General features: G+C 36.8%; 2 protein-coding genes across 6 annotated transcripts; one reads left to right on the forward strand and one right to left on the reverse strand.

Annotated features, from left to right (window-relative positions):
• Positions 1-368: 368 nt before the first annotated feature.
• On the reverse strand, positions 369-9,489 carry LOC124215940 (DNA-binding protein RFX7). 3 transcript variants are annotated; one of them, XM_046619890.2, is made up of 7 exons: positions 9,328-9,488; positions 9,044-9,259; positions 8,249-8,503; positions 7,939-8,131; positions 7,547-7,757; positions 7,264-7,406; positions 369-7,126 (listed from the first exon to the last, which is right to left on the reverse strand). In XM_046619890.2, the coding sequence occupies exons 2-7, from the start codon at positions 9,112-9,114 to the stop codon at positions 4,544-4,546; spliced, it is 3,456 nt and encodes a 1,151-aa protein (XP_046475846.1). In that variant the 5' UTR covers positions 9,115-9,259; positions 9,328-9,488; the 3' UTR covers positions 369-4,543. The 3 variants fall into 3 exon arrangements, with proteins under 3 accessions (XP_046475846.1, XP_046475845.1, XP_046475847.1); XM_046619889.2 differs by having other exon boundaries at positions 9,044-9,489; XM_046619891.2 differs by lacking the exons at positions 9,044-9,259; positions 9,328-9,488 and having other exon boundaries at positions 8,216-8,326.
• LOC124215942 (probable ATP-dependent RNA helicase DDX23) lies at positions 8,288-18,968 on the forward strand. 3 transcript variants are annotated; one of them, XM_046619900.2, is made up of 11 exons: positions 15,142-15,295; positions 15,486-15,759; positions 15,820-16,132; positions 16,237-16,569; positions 16,664-17,086; positions 17,225-17,351; positions 17,444-17,567; positions 17,646-17,761; positions 17,877-18,137; positions 18,222-18,396; positions 18,480-18,968. In XM_046619900.2, the coding sequence occupies exons 2-11, from the start codon at positions 15,501-15,503 to the stop codon at positions 18,701-18,703; spliced, it is 2,355 nt and encodes a 784-aa protein (XP_046475856.1). In that variant the 5' UTR covers positions 15,142-15,295; positions 15,486-15,500; the 3' UTR covers positions 18,704-18,968. The 3 variants fall into 3 exon arrangements, with proteins under 3 accessions (XP_046475855.1, XP_046475856.1, XP_046475854.1); XM_046619899.2 differs by lacking the exon at positions 15,142-15,295 and adding an exon at positions 8,288-8,465 and having other exon boundaries at positions 15,486-16,132; XM_046619898.2 differs by having other exon boundaries at positions 15,486-16,132.
• The last annotated feature ends 232 nt before the right edge of the window (positions 18,969-19,200 follow it).

Genomic DNA, 19,200 nt, shown 5'->3' on the forward strand with positions numbered 1-19,200 from the left:
AATAATAGCAATGTGAGCAGGGGGGGGGGGGGGGGTAGATAATTGTTGAGAGTGCAACTAATTGTTTATTCTAAATATCAATTGAAAGCACACCGTGAATTAAAGAGATATATTTTCAATCCCTGGCAGACGTACTGCATGCCGCAATTATAGGTAGTATACCCTGTCTTCTAATATTAAAATGTTTTTCATTATACTTACAAACAATATAATGTTGTAATCTATGACGATGGACGAGTAAAAATTTTGCAACTCTTATGAAAAAAAATATACAATTTGTAAATTTAACGAATTAAAATAGTTATTATAAATTTATAAGTAACTAATTGAGAGGAATCACATTATTATACTTTATAGAATTTGTTGCCCTCACATTTTTTTTTTTTATATATTTTTTCTTTTGTTTCGTTTTTTAAGTTTCTTTTTTTTTTTCTTTACAAGTGTATATTTAGTCGAAAATATTAAAAATTACTTCTGGTTAAAGCTAGGTCGTTGAATTAAAATACAGTAATAATAATAATAAATCAATTTAACTATCAATAGCTAAAAATCATCAGACACGATGAAAAAGAAGGTACCGGCATTGGGACGTCAATGAATTATTGGCATCATGCTATAATTATTTAAAAAGAATAGTAGAAGCTAAAAATACTTGCTACACAAGAAGTAAACGTAATAACGAGAATAAGACAGAAAAAAAACTTACAACTTGAAAAGAAAAAAAAAATCAGTCCTATTAAATAATTTGTACATATATAATGATCGATCACTTCTTTATAATAATAATGTTCTCATTTCAGCTAAATTCAATTTTTAAATTGTAAAAGCATGGTGAGAGCATTGAAATATACATAGCTTCCGAGATTTTAGCAAGAAAAAGAATTTAATTCAAAATATGAAAATAAGAAAGTAAAAAGATGAAGAAACGTGCTTATTAGATTCTCGTTCTTGATAATCAATTAATTTAAAATCTAGTGTCACACATGCACTCGATAACGACGATGAAAGTTCAACAATTAACGTTTGTAAAGAAGGAGTTAAACTTTCACTTGTTTTATTTTTAAAGTGGTTGTTAAATTGCTTCACGGATTTGCCGAATTTTAATATTTACTAAAAAATTATTTTTTGGATCATGTAAATCCAAACGTCTCAATACATCATCCTTCGCATTTTACGCGTACAAAAAGTTCACCTTGTCCATCATCTTTTCACTTGTTAGCTATATATCTCGGTTCAATACGTTTTTATTATTTCCTTTTAACTTTAATTTTTATTTCTATCACTAGTAACATTAACGTATGTTTCACAGTACGGTTTGATACATTCAACTCAGCCCAATTCATTCAAACGGAAGAAACAACCAAGCAAAGGTAGCTGCTTTGCTTGTTTAATCTATCTGATTTCTTCTTTCGCAAAAACAATATTTATCAAGCGTTTCTTCGGCGGTTGTGTTATAAAAATTATCACGGTGATGATAGGTAATGGATGGGAATTCGTATCTCGCAACAATTATATTTTTGCGGGTTAGATTACTGGAGAAAATAAAATACTTGACAACGCAGTTGTACACAGTTACGAATATACTATAAAGTTATCCTTGAATTAGCTGTAACGCGGTACATGATACTTCGTGTATTTGTGTGTTTGTGTATGCGCGTGTGCGTGTGCAGAGAGATAAACAGTGTGTTCAAACCGAAAGAAAGAGAACGTAAACTAGAAAATTGCACTCTCTCTAGTAAACCAGAAACCAAGATTTAATAATTATATGTAACATAATTGTTTTCAAGTTTCACACAGGTGTTTACTAAAACAGATTATCGATGCCTTTGCAAAATTTTATGTTCAGCGATCATGTGCTTAACATGTGTGCCAATGATCACTGCAATCTTCATTATTATGGGATTCAAAGGCAACGTGAAACAAGTTGAAAAAAGAACTGCTCTAAATTCCTCTTTCAAATCTTTTCACTTTGATTTTAAAAGATGTAACATTTGCAATAATGATCTCCACTAACTAGTAACTTTTTTTTAACAAAGGATAATGTAACATGAGGAGTAACAATAACGAATGAACTTTTAATAATCATTGCAATACTGATTTCTTACCAAAAATGGTGTTTTTTTTTCCACTAACTCATATCGATTCTTTCTCCCATTCATGCTAATGAAGAGAGTAGATATCATTATCAAAAGCATGTCGTAAATATATTTCCTGTACCTTGACGATTTAATTATTTTATGCAACATTCTATGACCATAATAACGATATAATAATGCCTGCTGTTGACAATTATTTGTAAAAGATTTTCACTTCTACAATTTGTTAGTACCACATGGACAAATATTGGTCGAGAAAATGGATCATCGTTGTCGTTTGAACGTTATTGCGACTGATACAAACCACTATTGCGACCATGTAAACAAAGCCTGCAAGTAAACGCACGTACATACACTCGTTAATTATTCTTCGTAACAACCCTAATTGATCCCAATAGTCATATAATTTCTCACTTTCTCAAAGATACGCTTTCTTCTGCGGTGGATATTTATTTTTAAAACCACATCCAGCACCATTCCTTGTTAATTTAATACTTTGCATCTTTTGAAGACAAGTTTTAAAGGATTTTCGAGTATAATGGAAACGTAAAGATCTCTTCAACCTCGATTTGTATATTATAATTCAAGTGAGATTATTATAATTGATTGAAAAATTCTTTAGTCCCTGAAAGCGAAAGGTTTATTCAATTCATCAGATATAGTAAAATAAAAATTTATACCCTGGAATATTACTTGGTATATTTTTTAGGGTTGTGATACAAGAAGAAAAACCTTCTATTATCTACAATTTTCAATTGCAATAACTGGGTATTGGTACTATCGACATTTGATGTCAAACCCAGGCTACACAGTGGGTCCCCAATTTCCTTAAAAGTACCCTGGTTTCATTCCTTCCCTTATGAGCTCTCTCAAACTGAAGGTTTCCCCTAAATGTACCCTAAGGCAGTAATTTCACCTTAAAACTCCTCAACTTATGCCAGTTAGTTACTTTTTTACATAAGCTAAAATTGAGTAAAAAAATCAATTTGATGTTTAAGGTATTAATAAATAAGTATAAAATAATATTTACACTTGACTTAAAAAAAGAAAAAAAAAAAACATTGCATTTCAAAACTCTTACATTTCACAAATCCACAATTTTGCCGGTTTAATTCAGTGTCCTTATCTACGGAATAAAATTCCAAATCAATTTGTTCCTATATTTAGTTGGAATTATAAACATTGTTCCGAAGCATTAAATTGATTTTCTGGATCCATTTTAGTTTATGGAATAAAGAAATAATTTTAAAAAATTGAAAATTTCAATGTATTTTACACTCAAAGTTTAACCCCTCCTCCCCGGTCCATGTTCTATATTATCCAGATAATTTTTATACTCACAAGGGATTTTTTTTCCTATAATATAAACATATTTTTGGGGTGCCATGGAAAAAATTCCAAAACGACCAAAATAATGGACACTCTAGTGTGTATCTAATTTTTCTCTATTTGGTCAATATTATGAAAAAATATTAGGACCCTAATAACCCCCCCCCCCCTTCCCTATTTTCTTAAAGCTTTCCCCTATATTCCCTGCAATTACCTGGCGTGAGCACTGTGAAACCTGCAAACCTCTTGAATTACAGTACATTAACTTTTGTACTACTTGGCGGGCAGTTAATATTTCGTCTGAATACAAACTACGTTAATTAATTATTTATGAAAATCACGCTAAACGATCCGTTACAACGGCACTTACATTTTTATTACTATACACTATTTCTACTATCTGACAAATGAGAATAGTTCCGTGCTACGGAATGAAACAAAATAACTATTCGCTATTTATTTTTCTTTTCAGTTTTTCTTCTTGTCGTGTGATTTTTCGGTTCTGTTTATTATGTATGCAGTACCAAACCTGCGGCTAAAAGGTAAAAAGTATCGGATTGCTATGGTATGTGCCCTACACGTGTATGCATAGTTGGATAATATGAACTATTCTCGACAATTATTAGTATATCACTATATTAGGCAGTGCTTATTAAGACACAAAATTCTGACGCCATTTCTACGTAAAACATGTATGTATATTACTTTTTCTAAACATCCTGCAGGCTCTAAAATTTCTGAACATTTTATTTCACTTCCAGAAGTGCGAATAAAAAATAAAGGTAAATATTTATCTAGCCTTGAACTGTGTAAACTGAATATAATTAATAGTTGTATGTACAAATAATTGATTCCGTCCAATATCTTATAAATCATGCTATTCTATTGCTACTTGTGAACTTGGAATGTTCCAAAAACGAACCAATATTTTATATTCTAGCTTATGTGTGTATGCGATGGTTGAATTTGCTAGTTGATATTTCGAGTTGACGGTATCTCCGTACTTCCATTATACTCGTGAGATCTTTGCACCTATTTTTATGTAAATATACGCACGCATATCGCAAATATTAAGAAATATACTTAATATTCAAATAACACTTGAGGATTTATTCGCTTCAGTGGTTTGTCTCCGATACATCGTTGAAGAGCGGTGCTAGCGAGTCGACGTCTTGCAGTCCGTCAAAATTACCCAACGGATCTAGGCTGTCAGTTTCACCTTCGTTATCAGCAAGAAAGCTACTTTCCAACAGGTCTGTGACGTTGCGACAAACGTTATTTGATGAAGAATCAGAATTCACCGTCTCGCCATGAAGCTGCAACGAATTTAGATTTAGACTGGAAAGCATTGGTTCGCTTGACTCTGTGTATACTTCCTTTAATTCGATTGGATGCAACGGTGTTGAAGGGTACGATTTTGATCCACTGGTAACATCGTCAGTGTAAGGAGAAGCGTACGACAGAGCCATAGGCAATGGAGTGTTAGGATAAGATCGAGATTGCATCATTCGCTGCAAAGTGGAAGACTCCGGGGAGTCCAAAGCTGTCTCCGGTTCCAATATATCCCCAACATTGAGATTTAAATGTGTACTTGGTAAACTATTCAAAATTAGGCTATTCGACACTATTGGCTCGTCACTGGTATTATGCTCTGGCAAAATTTCTAAGCTCTGAGAGCTCTGGCTATCCAAAATGTTGAAAATGTTTGTCAAATTTTCAGTGCTTATCTCCTTGTCGCCTATTATAAAGTTGTCGTCATTCGGCATGATGTTTCCATCTGCATCATTAAGCAAAAAGCTACCGCCATCTATATGGCCGATAGGGCCGAAGTCGTTGAATTCACTGGGAACAGGAGTGGGAGCCACAGAGCTACTCGTGGAAGGATTGAAACTATGACTTTGAAAACATATCGGATAGTGTTGCGATGATAACGGAGACATTAGCGTGGGATTAACCATCCTTCTCAGAGGAACGGATTGCGACCTGTAAAACAATTGCTCCGTCGTGAAGTTCTTTTCGTCGTGAAAGAGCTCGCTTATCTCTTGGTCGGGTGCCTTGGTGGTTTTCTGATACGAATTCTTTATTTCTTGCAGGTTCTCCTGGCTCGGATAATTGATCAGCAATTGTTTTTGAGACGTAAAATCGGTCGGCAAAATGCTAGAAGACGCTGGTCTCTGCGGCTCGTCCACTTTGGCAAGGGCGCTTGTAGCGTTGGCAGGCGTTTGCAGGTCGTTCAATTTACCGCCGCTCGGAGGTGACTGAGAAGCTGATATGGGCCTGGTTATTTCTGTAGGCACGACAAATATGTCGTTTCTGTTCGTGTAAGGCGTGCTGCAAGACATCGACCTAGACAACGGTTTCTGGGAGGTACGGGATCTGGAGACATTCGATTGAACGTTACTCCGCGAACGAGGAACGGGTGTGTTTCTAGGAGAGACAAAGGGACTTCCATTGGCGGAGTTGGGCTTGGAAGCACGTCCGTTGATCGGGGATAAAGGACCAGGGGAAATTGGGGTGAAGTTGAATATCCTGCGGCGCGTGTTTGGACTTTGAGGGACCGTCGAAACCTGACTGCTATGATCTTGGAAGTGCTCCACCACGTTCGTTTCAAAACTTACTCGACGCCTGGTACCCGATTGGCTCGGATAGTTGAGGAGCGAAGACAATATTGCGTTGGGTTTGGACGCGATGCCAGCCTTTTCCAATGCCAAGTTTATTCCTGGACTAAGAACGGTGACGGGATCTTCCGCTGTTGAATGTCCAGTCGCGTTTACTTTCAAATTTTGCTGGAGGATTAATCGTAACTGGGATACTTTGTCGGATCTTGATACAAGATCGACATCTGTCGATAAGCTGTTCACTTCTGTGTCAGAGCTGGAGGAGCTGCTCTGTTGAAAATACTGTAAAAGCTCTTCTTCCTGCTCTTGAGAGTTATTTCCTCCGTTTAAATAGTCGTCCAGAGCGTCGGAGTCAAGGGTGCAGGTTTTGCTCGTTTTATTCGTAGTTTTGGAACTCTCTTGCGATTGCTGAGGCTGTTTGTTAGCTATTGTCGAGACGTCGGTTATATCAGAGACATTCTGGCAACCGTTCAGCTTGGCGCAATTGTTAGACCGATTAGAAGATTGGATATCACAGTTTTCCTCAGGCTGATTAAAAGTGGCCTGTATCACTTTGAATTTTGTCAATTTTACGCTGTTTGCAGACACTGCCGATTTTCTACCACCAGTTCTCTGAATCGACGCAAGTCTTGGCAGCGGGTTGTTATTCACCGTTTGTACGGTATCCGGTGAGTTTAATAATTTTGGCTGTTTTTCTACAACTGATTCAGATTTCATAGATCCTACGTTCAAATTGGCACGCTTCCGAGGATTTCTTATTTTAGGGTCTTTAGACGATATTGCTGTACTAGTAACAACCGCCTTCGTCTCGTTGTTACGAGACGCGACTTCGCTCGTTTTTACCACTATATTATCACAGTTAGATTGCAGGGAGATGCTGTTGCACGCGTAGTTGTTGCTAGTTGATTTAAGAACCTTTTTGTGCCGACTCGTCGTTACAACAGATAAATTACACTTGGTTGGTATGGTTCGCACCGCTAACGGACCTCCTCCTGTACCTTGTAATGACTGACTCGCTTTATTCTTCTTGCTGCCCTTTCCCCCCCCTCCCTTAATATCTACAGTCTTCTCTTTGTTCTGATTCTGAAATACAGTTGAAAATTATTTTTGCTATCGGCAAAACACTTGCACTAAACTTAGACATATCAACATTCGGAATTATTTCTTGCATTGTCGAGGTCGGAAAATTAGTGGATAGCATTATTATCAGTTCACATTACCTGCGTAATTGCGTCATGATTACGAAGTTTTTGCTCCCTTATATGCTCACGGAGCTGTAATTTGCGTTGTAGCTGCAACTGGGCTTCCCTAAGTTTTCCCGGTTTTTCACTGCTCAGTATTGTTGGTGATGGTGACGGAGCTTCTATCAAATTGAAACGAGTTTACATGAATTTGTAAAATTGGGATTTCTGATGCTTTCTTGCTTCAAATGTGTTTCAAAGAAGAGAACGCTATTCGCGATGCTTAAACGACATTAGGATCGCTAGATAGTTCTTGACTAACCTTTGTTACCTACAGTCTGGGGATCTGAGGCAGCGCACAAAATGCATACCGCGGCCAGTGACCGTGTGTCTACGCAAAGATTGTTCACCAAATGCCGAGCTAAAGCACTGAGCGAAGGGAACTTCAAGCCAAGTAAACTTTCCGCCCATTCCCTTATCAGTGTTGAAGCAGCACCGAGCATCTCTTCAGTGATCTCATCTTCCTCGTCGATCTATGTGAAACACATGGGTGGTGTTAGTGAACTTTGAAGACGGTAGAACTAATACATATGAAATTGCGACTAATACGGTGATTCTGGGACGCTTTCTGTAATGTTATACTTTTTTTTTTTTTTTTTTTTTTTAAAGTAACACATTGTCCAAATCTGTGTATATAATATGTAGCTAATTCACCGGTTGTTCTCCGGTTATAGGAGGCAGCATCGGCGGATCCAGTTTAATCTTCTTCCTCATTCCTGCGTAACAGTAGCGAGAGTTACCGCGTGTTCCGAGGCGCCGCGGCCTAACTCGGGGGTAAACTTGTTTCATCACTTTTCCAAAGTCAGCAGTGGACAGAGGCTTCATAGAATTCTTTATGCAGAACATGCTAAAATAACAGGTAGTGCGGATCAGTTTATTTCAGCTTATTCTTTGTATTTACCAGTACTTTGAATAAAAATTAGGGCTTAACTGCACTCCAAAACATATTCAACTAAGGACCCACTTGTACTCGTCGTAAACTTCTTGCTTAGGTAAAGAGACGTCTGGATCTTCTTCAAGATGAGTTTTTATCCACATTATGGTCTGGTGAATTTCATAGCGGTTTCCTAGAGGATTTAAAGGCTGTCTCAAAGGATCCACGTTCTCACCAGACTTGGTCAACGAAGCTGGTAGTTTCAAGTACAACAGGAGCTTTTCTTCTATCCGCAATTGTTCTACTTGTAAGTAAATTCCTTGTACTCTACATTTCGAGTCGTCACTGTTGAATAGATAAAGGAGTAAGTTTTTTGCTAACACATGCAACACAACAAATAATTTTTCCAATGCATTATATACATATACCTATACATATATTACTGAATACCGTACATAATTGTATACATAAAGTTGCTTCATGAATCGCGATTAATTTTTTTTTCACAGTAAGAGTTAATTAAAAAAGTAAATAATATAGGTTAAAAATATTATAAAAATGCGTTTCACGGGTCAAAATATTGATAAGTGATATGAAAATCGTCTGTAAGAGGAGAACGTAATGACAGAGGGCGATGATAAAATTATTCAATTGAGTAAATAATCTGCTGTAACAAATCGAAATTTGTCAAAGAATCGGGATTAGGGTGAACAAAAGATGGAAATACCGATTGATCGATAAAGCAAGATTATGCCGGGAAATGCATAAGTATATGTACATACACCGCCAAACAGCGTTGATAAAAATTACGGAAAATATAAGTGACACCGGCATAAGTGGGGAGTGAATGAAAAGAAATATTTGAAATGTTCGAATGAAACTGACCTGATGGCATCTTCTAGCATTTGTTTAATTTTATCATGTTTATCGACGGGACTGGGGGCGATGCTTGTCATTTTCCCGGCGAGAATATCTTTGACGAGTTCACCGGCTTCATGAGGACCATTGTTAACGCACGAGGACGATGTATTGTTGTAGCTGAATATTCTGTTCTGTTGAGAGCCACTACTGTCACCGATCGGCGGCTGCCCCCCATTGTCACTGTAAACGTCAGGTCTTTCTCGTTTTATTTTCTTACTGCCGATCAAGCTATCATCTATTATATTTACAGATTTCGAGCTTTTTAATGCCGGCTGTTGTACTTGACCATGGCTATCAACGTTCATTGTTCCTTACGCGGCAATATATACAATTTGATCACCTCTCGTTAACCGAGAATGCCCTACCATTTTGTCACAGTCAGCTGCGATTTACTGCTAACTTTAACCCGTGATCATTCGTTTCCTCCACCCGAGAGGAGACTCGCCTCTGGATAACCGTCCATTCTCGCATACCGCTCTATGCAACATTTTGTGCTCTATGGATATATTTCGATAGGTAAACGTAATCCTTAGCAGAGATGAGTAGGGAGATCTCCAACGCTCGGCTTTTCGTGATACCAGCTAGGTTGGAGCGTCGACGTGACACCTAGGCGGCCATGCACCGAAGGTGGCCCACAATCGTGCATATATAGATATACTCGGTCGCTCGAGCAAGCGGTTGCCAATCGCATCCTTGTCCCCGCTCGCACAAATGTTTCCAGGAATGCAAGAATTGGGATTTTTTTGTTTCAATTATGAATGTCAGCGAATAAAAGTATCTCCAGATTTGATAAATTTTGGATTCAATTAGCGGACGTTGAACCAAAATAATTAACCATTCCCAGCCCGAATACTTTTTTTTTTTTTTTAATAAATATTATTTTTTTATTGATATGAAAATATGTGACGCCTGGTGTTCTCGAATATTTGTACACGCAGTCTATGGAAAAATATACGAAGCCAGCTCGATAACATTTATGCAAAATGTGCAATGGGCAAGTGGTTGGAGGAAATTTTTTTTTTCTCGAACTGAATCTTCCAGAGAACCATCAGCGAATTCCAAGCAAGCTCCATAAACATACCGAGCAAACGCGCGATCACGGACGTAGCTGTGGTGTGGCTGAGTGGATACCACATGAGGATGAATTTTCAATCACAGGTTTTTGCGCGAAGTTTTCCTGTATTTAAGTTAATTACTGCTGCCTTTGCTATAATACTGCATTCAAGTCTTAAACAAAACACTAAAAAATTGGTTAACCAATTAATGTAAAACAAAATGTTAGATTGAGCTTAAAATTTAAGCCGGAGTTACATAAACTAAGATAATTACAAGTGCAATATTGTAAATATTGAGCATTTATTGTTCATCTAAATAAATATGGTTTCCTCCTCAAAAAAAAAAAAAAAACATGAGGATGGAGTGATGCGGGACACGGGTTCGATCGCAGTTCACTCTTTTTATTTATTTTTTATTTTTAAATTCAATCCCGGCTTTTGTTTTTGTATTTTCGGAGAGAAAAAACAAATCAAAGAAAGAAAATTTCGAGAGCCGGTCGATTTTTTCCTTCTTTCCTTTTGCTTTTTTTTTTACTGAACCCACCTTTTTTGTAGTGGGGGTAACCCAGAAGAGAACAAATAATTGAAACAATAAAATTCCGAGAGCGAATCGATTTGTTCCCCGTTTTTGGCGCCTCTTTTTTGATAAGGAAAAGTCTTGACAGTAATGTAAAATAGAGATTACTAAACACAAATGTATTGTTTTTTAATAACACCGGCCCACAAACAAAAAAGTGGTCTGTACTTTTGACCGGACCTACCTATCTTTATGTATTTTGACGCGCTCAATCCGAGTCTGAAGTCAGTTTTGCCCGTACACCCTCAAAATTTTGAGTAAATTGCAAAAAACCATAAAAATCGCCAAAAATTAGCATTTTTGGTAAGAAAAAAATTTATGGAAGTATAGACCAAGTATGATTTTTATGCATTTTGGTCCGCTAAACCCAAATCTGAAGTTTATTCAACCATAAGCCTTTTAAAATTTAGTTCGGCCGGTGTTATTAAAAAACAATTCATTTGTTTTTAGTAATCTCTATTTTCCATTACTGTCAAAACTTTTCCTTATTAAAAAAAAAAACGCCCATTTTATATCAGTCTTGACGAGCATTTCTTAAGAAGTTTGAGAGATGCGAGATCGGAACGACAAAATTATTTCAGTAGCAACAATGTATGGACCCCTCTCCTTTTCTGATATTGGCAGCCAGTTAAGAGGCTTCACAGTGTTCAGTTTAGTGCCAGCAGCTCTCGAGGTAGCAAGATGGTAAGTGAATTACATAATTATTTTACATGTATGGAAAAACCGGCAGGTTTGACGATCGTCTATTTACTTTATAGATTAAGAAGAGAAAAAAAGGGAAGGACCTGTAGTCGTATTTTATACTTTATTTAATTTTCCTTGAATTGTCAGACGTTTTTATTTTTGATTGTATATGAAGAAGATGTGTGGGGAATTCCATTCTAGTGCCCAAGAATATAGTACACATTTTCGATCATTTTTCTTTTTTTTTTTGGAAAACACTTTCCTCAATTTCCAAATTTCCTTAATTTTTTGGTATTCAAATCGATTCTTAACAATTTTGCGCACAGGTGGGATTTCTTTAATTATTTTTTCCCTAATCCTGAGGATATTTCCTATCTGAGACCACTGTCAATAGGCGAGATTCCGAATATCATAAAATTACCTTTTTTTCTAATTAAAAAGAAAATCACATAAGGCCACTAAGAACTCGAAATGAAAATCTGAAAAAATTAGAGATGTTTTTTTATATTCTAAGCCATTAACGTAAATAATCCGTTTAACGACCATCCTAATAGATATACATTGTATATAGGGCATTCCGCGTCAAATTTGCAACCCATGTACCTCACCCTCTTCGATTTCGATAATTCTTTAGTATGATGTTAAAACCACGGTTTCAATCGACTTGAAACAGTGTTGGAATTTTTCGCAGATTTCTTTAGCCACCACTGAAATAGAAAAAAATTGTAAAACCAATTCCGAAAAAGCTTCTTTTAAAATTCTGAAGAAATTCACACTAATTTTATAATTAAGAATATTATTTGTAAGCACGACACGATAACGTGATCTCAACATCTACTACTTTTCTAGCAAGTTTTTAGTTTTCTTGGATCTTTGGATAACTTGAAAAAAAAGAATGAAATGGTATGAACTGTATTCAGGCCTTCTGGCATTCCTCTAAATTTCAGAAAAATTGAAATCCATTAATAATAGAGAAATTTATGACCGAACAAATAAATAGAAACTCCAATTCCGGCATGAGAAGAAAAAACTTGCTAGAAAAGTAGTAGATGTTGAGATCACGTTATCGTGTCGTGCTTACAAATAATATTCTTAATTATAAAATTAGTGTGAATTTCTTCAGAATTTTAAAAGAAGCTTTTTCGGAATTGGTTTTACAATTTTTTTCTATTTCAGTGGTGGCTAAAGAAATCTGCGAAAAATTCCAACACTGTTTCAAGTCGATTGAAACCGTGGTTTTAACATCATACTAAAGAATTATCGAAATCGAAGAGGGTGAGGTACATGGGTTGCAAATTTGACGCGGAATGCCCTATATACAATGTATATCTATTAGGATGGTCGTTAAACGGATTATTTACGTTAATGGCTTAGAATATAAAAAAACATCTCTAATTTTTTCAGATTTTCATTTCGAGTTCTTAGTGGCCTTATGTGATTTTCTTTTTAATTAGAAAAAAAGGTAATTTTATGATATTCGGAATCTCGCCTATTGACAGTGGTCTCAGATAGGAAATATCCTCAGGATTAGGGAAAAAATAATTAAAGAAATCCCACCTGTGCGCAAAATTGTTAAGAATCGATTTGAATACCAAAAAATTAAGGAAATTTGGAAATTGAGGAAAATGTTTTCCAAAAAAAAAAAGAAAAATGATCGAAAATGTGTACTATATTCTTGGGCACTAGAATGGAATTCCCCACACATCTTCTTCATATACAATCAAAAATAAAAACGTCTGACAATTCAAGGAAAATTAAATAAAGTATAAAATACGACTACAGGTCCTTCCCTTTTTTTCTCTTCTTAATCTATAAAGTAAATAGACGATCGTCAAACCTGCCGGTTTTTCCATACATGTAAAATAATTATGTAATTCACTTACCATCTTGCTACCTCGAGAGCTGCTGGCACTAAACTGAACACTGTGAAGCCTCTTAACTGGCTGCCAATATCAGAAAAGGAGAGGGGTCCATACATTGTTGCTACTGAAATAATTTTGTCGTTCCGATCTCGCATCTCTCAAACTTCTTAAGAAATGCTCGTCAAGACTGATATAAAATGGGCGTTTTTTTTTTAATAAGGAAAAGTTTTGACAGTAATGGAAAATAGAGATTACTAAAAACAAATGTATTGTTTTTTAATAACACCGGCCGAACTAAATTTTAAAAGGCTTATGGTTGAATAAACTTCAGATTTGGGTTTAGCGGACCAAAATGCATAAAAATCATACTTGGTCTATACTTCCATAAATTTTTTTCTTACCAAAAATGCTAATTTTTGGCGATTTTTATGGTTTTTTGCAATTTACTCAAAATTTTGAGGGTGTACGGGCAAAACTGACTTCAGACTCGGATTGAGCGCGTCAAAATACATAAAGATAGGTAGGTCCGGTCAAAAGTACAGACCACTTTTTTGTTTGTGGGCCGGTGTTATTAAAAAACAATACATTTGTGTTTAGTAATCTCTATTTTACATTACTGTCAAGACTTTTCCTTATCAAAAAAGAGGCGCCAAAAACGGGGAACAAATCGATTCGCTCTCGGAATTTTATTGTTTCAATTATTTGTTCTCTTCTGGGTTACCCCCACTACAAAAAAGGTGGGTTCAGTAAAAAAAAAAGCAAAAGGAAAGAAGGAAAAAATCGACCGGCTCTCGAAATTTTCTTTCTTTGATTTGTTTTTTCTCTCCGAAAATACAAAAACAAAAGCCGGGATTGAATTTAAAAATAAAAAATAAATAAAAAGAGTGAACTGCGATCGAACCCGTGTCCCGCATCACTCCATCCTCATGTTTTTTTTTTTTTTTTGAGGAGGAAACCATATTTATTTAGATGAACAATAAATGCTCAATATTTACAATATTGCACTTGTAATTATCTTAGTTTATGTAACTCCGGCTTAAATTTTAAGCTCAATCTAACATTTTGTTTTACATTAATTGGTTAACCAATTTTTTAGTGTTTTGTTTAAGACTTGAATGCAGTATTATAGCAAAGGCAGCAGTAATTAACTTAAATACAGGAAAACTTCGCGCAAAAACCTGTGATTGAAAATTCATCCTCATGTGGTATCCACTCAGCCACACCACAGCTACGTCCGTGATCGCGCGTTTGCTCGGTATGTTTATGGAGCTTGCTTGGAATTCGCTGATGGTTCTCTGGAAGATTCAGTTCGAGAAAAAAAAAATTTCCTCCAACCACTTGCCCATTGCACATTTTGCATAAATGTTATCGAGCTGGCTTCGTATATTTTTCCATAGACTGCGTGTACAAATATTCGAGAACACCAGGCGTCACATATTTTCATATCAATAAAAAAATAATATTTATTAAAAAAAAAAAAAAGTATTCGGGCTGGGAATGGTTAATTATTTTGGTTCAACGTCCGCTAATTGAATCCAAAATTTATCAAATCTGGAGATACTTTTATTCGCTGACATTCATAATTGAAAAAATAAAATCCCAATTCTTGCATTCCTGGAAACATCTGTGCGAGCGGGGACAAGGATGCGATTGGCAACCGCTTGCTCGAGCGACCGAGTATATCTATATATGTATACACGATTGTGGGCCACCTTCGGTGCATGGCCGCCTGGGTGTCGGGTCGGAAATGGGCCACCTTCGGTGCGTGGCCGCCTAGGTGTCACGTCGACGCTCCAACCTAGCTGGTATCACGAAAAGCCGAGCGTTGGAGATCTCCCTACTCATCTCTGATACTACTCTAAAATCGGATTCAACTTCTTTCTACAATTTTTTATTCTGTGTTCCAGCACGTCGAGAAAACGTTGTTCCATTTATTCGTTGAATAGGTTAAATATTAATTATACAGTTTCACGATGGACTAAAGAAAGTTGTTTCATGCGCGATAACTGTCTCTGTTGACTCGAACCTAAGGAACAAGGTATTTTTTTCAAAAATTCTTCACGATTCAAAGTAAAATTAATGCGTATCTGCACAGCCAAGCGGCAATGGTGACAGTAGACAGGTTATGAAGAATTCTCTTCTTTTCACTTGTTGAGCAAATATACATGTAAAACAAACTCGGCCAACGATAATATTGTCTTCGTTATTGTGTTTTAAAATTCTCTCAGGGTTACTTCTCTGCCATGGTTCACGAGAAAAAACCTGTCAGGCGGAGTAGATCCAGAGAAAGGGATAGAGAACGCGAGAGAGAACGTGAGCGACGAGAAACGAGGGAGCGACGGAGATCGAGAAGCCGATCCAAGGATCGGAAGAAGGACAGGAAGCGTTCAAAGTCTCGAGAACGTTCACGCGAGCGAGACAGATCTCGGGAGAGAGATTTAGACAGAACGAGAGAACGAGAGCGGTCCAGGGAGAGAGAGAAGTCGAGGGAACGTAAAGATGGTAAGGATCGAGGTAAAGATGAGAAAAAACATAAACTCAGTCCAATGTTTTCTGTGGAAGATGATGCTAGAAGGGAAAGCAGAAGTGATGTTAAAAAAAGTGACGATGAAACAGAGGAAAAACCAAAGTTGCCCGCCAAGGCTGAGCCCCTCAGCTTGGAGGAATTGCTGGCAAAAAAAAAGGCTGCAGAAGAAGCAAGAGCTAAGCCCAAGTTTTTGAGTAAAGAAGAACGTGCTGCACTTGCTCTGAAAAAAAGACAGGAGGAAGTTGATTCCATCAGGAAACGACAGGAAGAAGAAAGGAAAAATGCTTTTAAAAATGATGGGCCTAGCACTGGCAAAGACAGGGACCGTGAATGGGATGATCGAGACAAGTAAAAAGAGCTTCAGAGTTGTTTTATTTCGGTAGATGGTGAATTGCATTAAACTGAGTTATGTTACGATATTCAGTATGATCTCTAATATAAATAATTTTCAGGCGTAGAGAGGCAGCGCGATCCAGAGACGACGAGGTCAAAGACAAAGACAAAGAAAAGGAGGTAGAGGCAATCAAAGAACGCTACTTGGGATTAATTAAAAAGAAGCGTAGAGTGAGAAGGTTAAACGATCGAAAGTTTGTGTTTGATTGGGACATTTCCGAGGATACTTCGGTGGATTATAATAACATATACAAGGAACGACACCAGGTGCAATTTTTTGGTCGTGGAAATCTTGCTGGAATTGATATAAAGGCACAGAAGCGAGATCAAAGTAAATTCTATGGTGAATTGTTGGAAAAAAGACGTACTGATGCTGAAAAGGAACAAGAAAAGTAAGATGCTAGTGGTATTATACTTATAGAACTTACAAAGTAGTTAATTTTTTTAATATAAAAATGAATAATTCACTTATTTGCCCCCATTAAGAATGCGGCTGAAGAAAGTTAAGAAGAAGGAAGAGAAACAAAAATGGGATGATCGTCACTGGTCTGAGAAATCAATTGAGGAAATGACAGAGAGAGATTGGCGAATATTTCGTGAAGACTATAATATAACAATAAAAGGTGGCCGCATTCCTGATCCCATACGATCTTGGAAAGAGTCTGGTTTTCCTAAAGAAATTTTGGATATTATTGATAAAGTTGGCTATAAAGACCTAACGCCAATTCAAAGACAGGCTATTCCTATTGGGCTACAAAATCGAGACATTATTGGTGTTGCGGAAACTGGTTCTGGTAAAACGTTGGCTTTCCTAATTCCCCTGCTCCTTTGGATTACAAGCCTTCCGAAAATTGAGAGACTTGAAGAAGCCGACCAAGGACCTTACAGCATAATTCTAGCCCCGACTCGGTGAGTTAAACAAAAGAGCAAATGATATTTTTCAACAATACTTTTTGATGATAAATATTTTTGCACGGCAAGTTAAGTGGATTGATGACTGTTGTTACATTATTCGTGAATATGATTCAACTTGTATCAATCCCATAGTGAATTGGCCCAGCAGATTGAAGAGGAAACTAACAAATTTGGACAACCCCTTGGCATCAGGGTTGTTGTTGTTGTTGGTGGTCTATCAAGAGAAGAGCAAGGGTTCAGATTACGAATGGGTTGTGAGGTACGATGAAATAAGACATTTGCGCGTTTATGCAAATGAAAGTTAATTTTTAACTTATAATTAACTCATTTTTTGATATTAAACTGTTTCAGATAGTCATCGCTACCCCTGGTAGATTGATAGATGTCCTGGAGAATCGATATTTGGTTTTGAATCAGTGCACATATATTGTTCTCGACGAAGCTGATAGAATGATAGACATGGGATTTGAACCAGGTGAGCAACACTTTGCTCTTCTTAGCTCTCAGAGAAATATAAAACACATACTTACCTTGCCTTCTTTGTCCCGCTCAGACGTTCAAAAGATCCTGGAATACATGCCGGTGACAAATTTGAAACCAGACAACGAAGATGCTGAGAATGAAGAAAAATTGTTGGCCAATTACAATACTAAGAAAAAATACCGACAGGTGGGTGGCGAATATCTTTTAAGTCCCTTCCTATGATAATAAATAGAATCTGTTTTCTGGATTTTTGTTTGTCATGGAAAAAAAATAGTACATCACAGAAATTTTAATTTTTCAGACTGTGATGTTCACGGCTACAATGCCCGCAGCTGTTGAACGACTTGCCAGAACATATCTCAGGAGACCTGCTGTCGTCTATATCGGCAGCGTTGGAAAACCAACGGAAAGAACAGAGCAAATAGTTCATATAATGGGAGAGGCAGACAAGAGAAGAAAGCTAATGGAAATACTGAGCCGTGGTGTCGAGCCGCCTGTTATTATATTCGTAAACCAAAAGAAGGGTGCCGACGTTTTGGCAAGAGGACTTGAGAAACTTGGGGTAAGACTCTGGAAACTCATACTACATGTGTAAGGAAAATTGTCCAATAGAATGCTTTCATTATTAAATATTTTTTATTCACAGTACAATGCCTGCACTTTGCATGGTGGCAAAGGTCAGGAACAAAGAGAATACGCCCTCGCATCTCTCAAAGGTGGTAGCAAGGATATTTTGGTTGCCACGGATGTTGCTGGTCGTGGTATCGACATCAAAGATGTATCAATGGTTATAAATTACGACATGGCTAAAACTATCGAAGGTAAATTATTCTGGAATTTTAAATCCTTCCGATGAGAATTCCAAAATTTTAACATCGTTAATGGCTTCTCATTTTTTCATCAGATTACACTCATCGTATCGGTAGAACCGGACGTGCGGGAAAAGCCGGTCTTGCTATATCTTTCTGCACAAAGGACGACAGCCACTTGTTCTACGATTTAAAACAGACTATTCTGGGCAGTCCTATCTCTACGTGCCCACCGGAATTACTCAACCATCCCGACGCCCAGCATAAGCCTGGTACTGTGGTCACCAAGAAGAGGCGGGAAGAGAAGATATTTGCATAAATGTATTGCGTTTCCTTCTTTAATGTTTACAATTCGATTCAATCTTTTACACGTGATTGAGTCCGTCGATAATATTTTACAATAAATTTCATGTGTACATTTGCAATAGATATAATGTATGTGATATATATGTAGATATTTCGGCGTATTCGTTTGAAGTTATATTGGTTCACGAGACTAGTTTCCATACGTCATGCTCCGTATTCCAATTATATCCATAAAAAGTGATTAAACAAATTTGAATTTTTCCGCGTATCAACCGCCATCAAGTTAAAAAAAAGTTGCCCAACTACAATAAAGCTACATACCCATTGGTTGAACCCATTTTTTAAATCTCTTCGCCGTGAATCCGGTAGGTAATTGACAATTTTCTAGCGATCAACCGACGGCATGCAACGGACAAGCATCCTTGACCAGAAACAAGCTCGATGCATTTCTGATTCTATATTTATCCCTTCTAAAAATCTCGGCGCTAAAATCCAACTCCTCCCTCCAAT

The sequence above is a fragment of the Neodiprion pinetum genome, chromosome 4 (assembly GCF_021155775.2).
Source record: "Neodiprion pinetum isolate iyNeoPine1 chromosome 4, iyNeoPine1.2, whole genome shotgun sequence".
Classification (NCBI taxonomy): domain Eukaryota; kingdom Metazoa; phylum Arthropoda; class Insecta; order Hymenoptera; family Diprionidae; genus Neodiprion; species Neodiprion pinetum.

Excerpts from the sequence above, each read along its gene's own strand:
- LOC124215940 (XM_046619889.2), bottom strand. The coding sequence starts at position 9,384 with ATGAACGTTGATAGCCATGGTCAAGTACAACAGCCGGCATTAAAAAGC. Across the intron at positions 8,504-9,043 it reads ATGCTAGAAGATGCCATCAG|TGACGACTCGAAATGTAGAG; the intron begins GTCAGTTTCATT and ends TCTATTCAACAG. Across the intron at positions 7,127-7,263 it reads ATCATGACGCAATTACGCAG|AATCAGAACAAAGAGAAGAC; the intron begins GTAATGTGAACT and ends ACTGTATTTCAG.
- LOC124215942 (XM_046619899.2), top strand. The coding sequence starts at position 15,501 with ATGGTTCACGAGAAAAAACCTGTCAGGCGGAGTAGATCCAGAGAAAGG. Across the intron at positions 16,570-16,663 it reads GCTGAAAAGGAACAAGAAAA|AATGCGGCTGAAGAAAGTTA; the intron begins GTAAGATGCTAG and ends GCCCCCATTAAG. Across the intron at positions 17,352-17,443 it reads GATTACGAATGGGTTGTGAG|ATAGTCATCGCTACCCCTGG; the intron begins GTACGATGAAAT and ends AAACTGTTTCAG.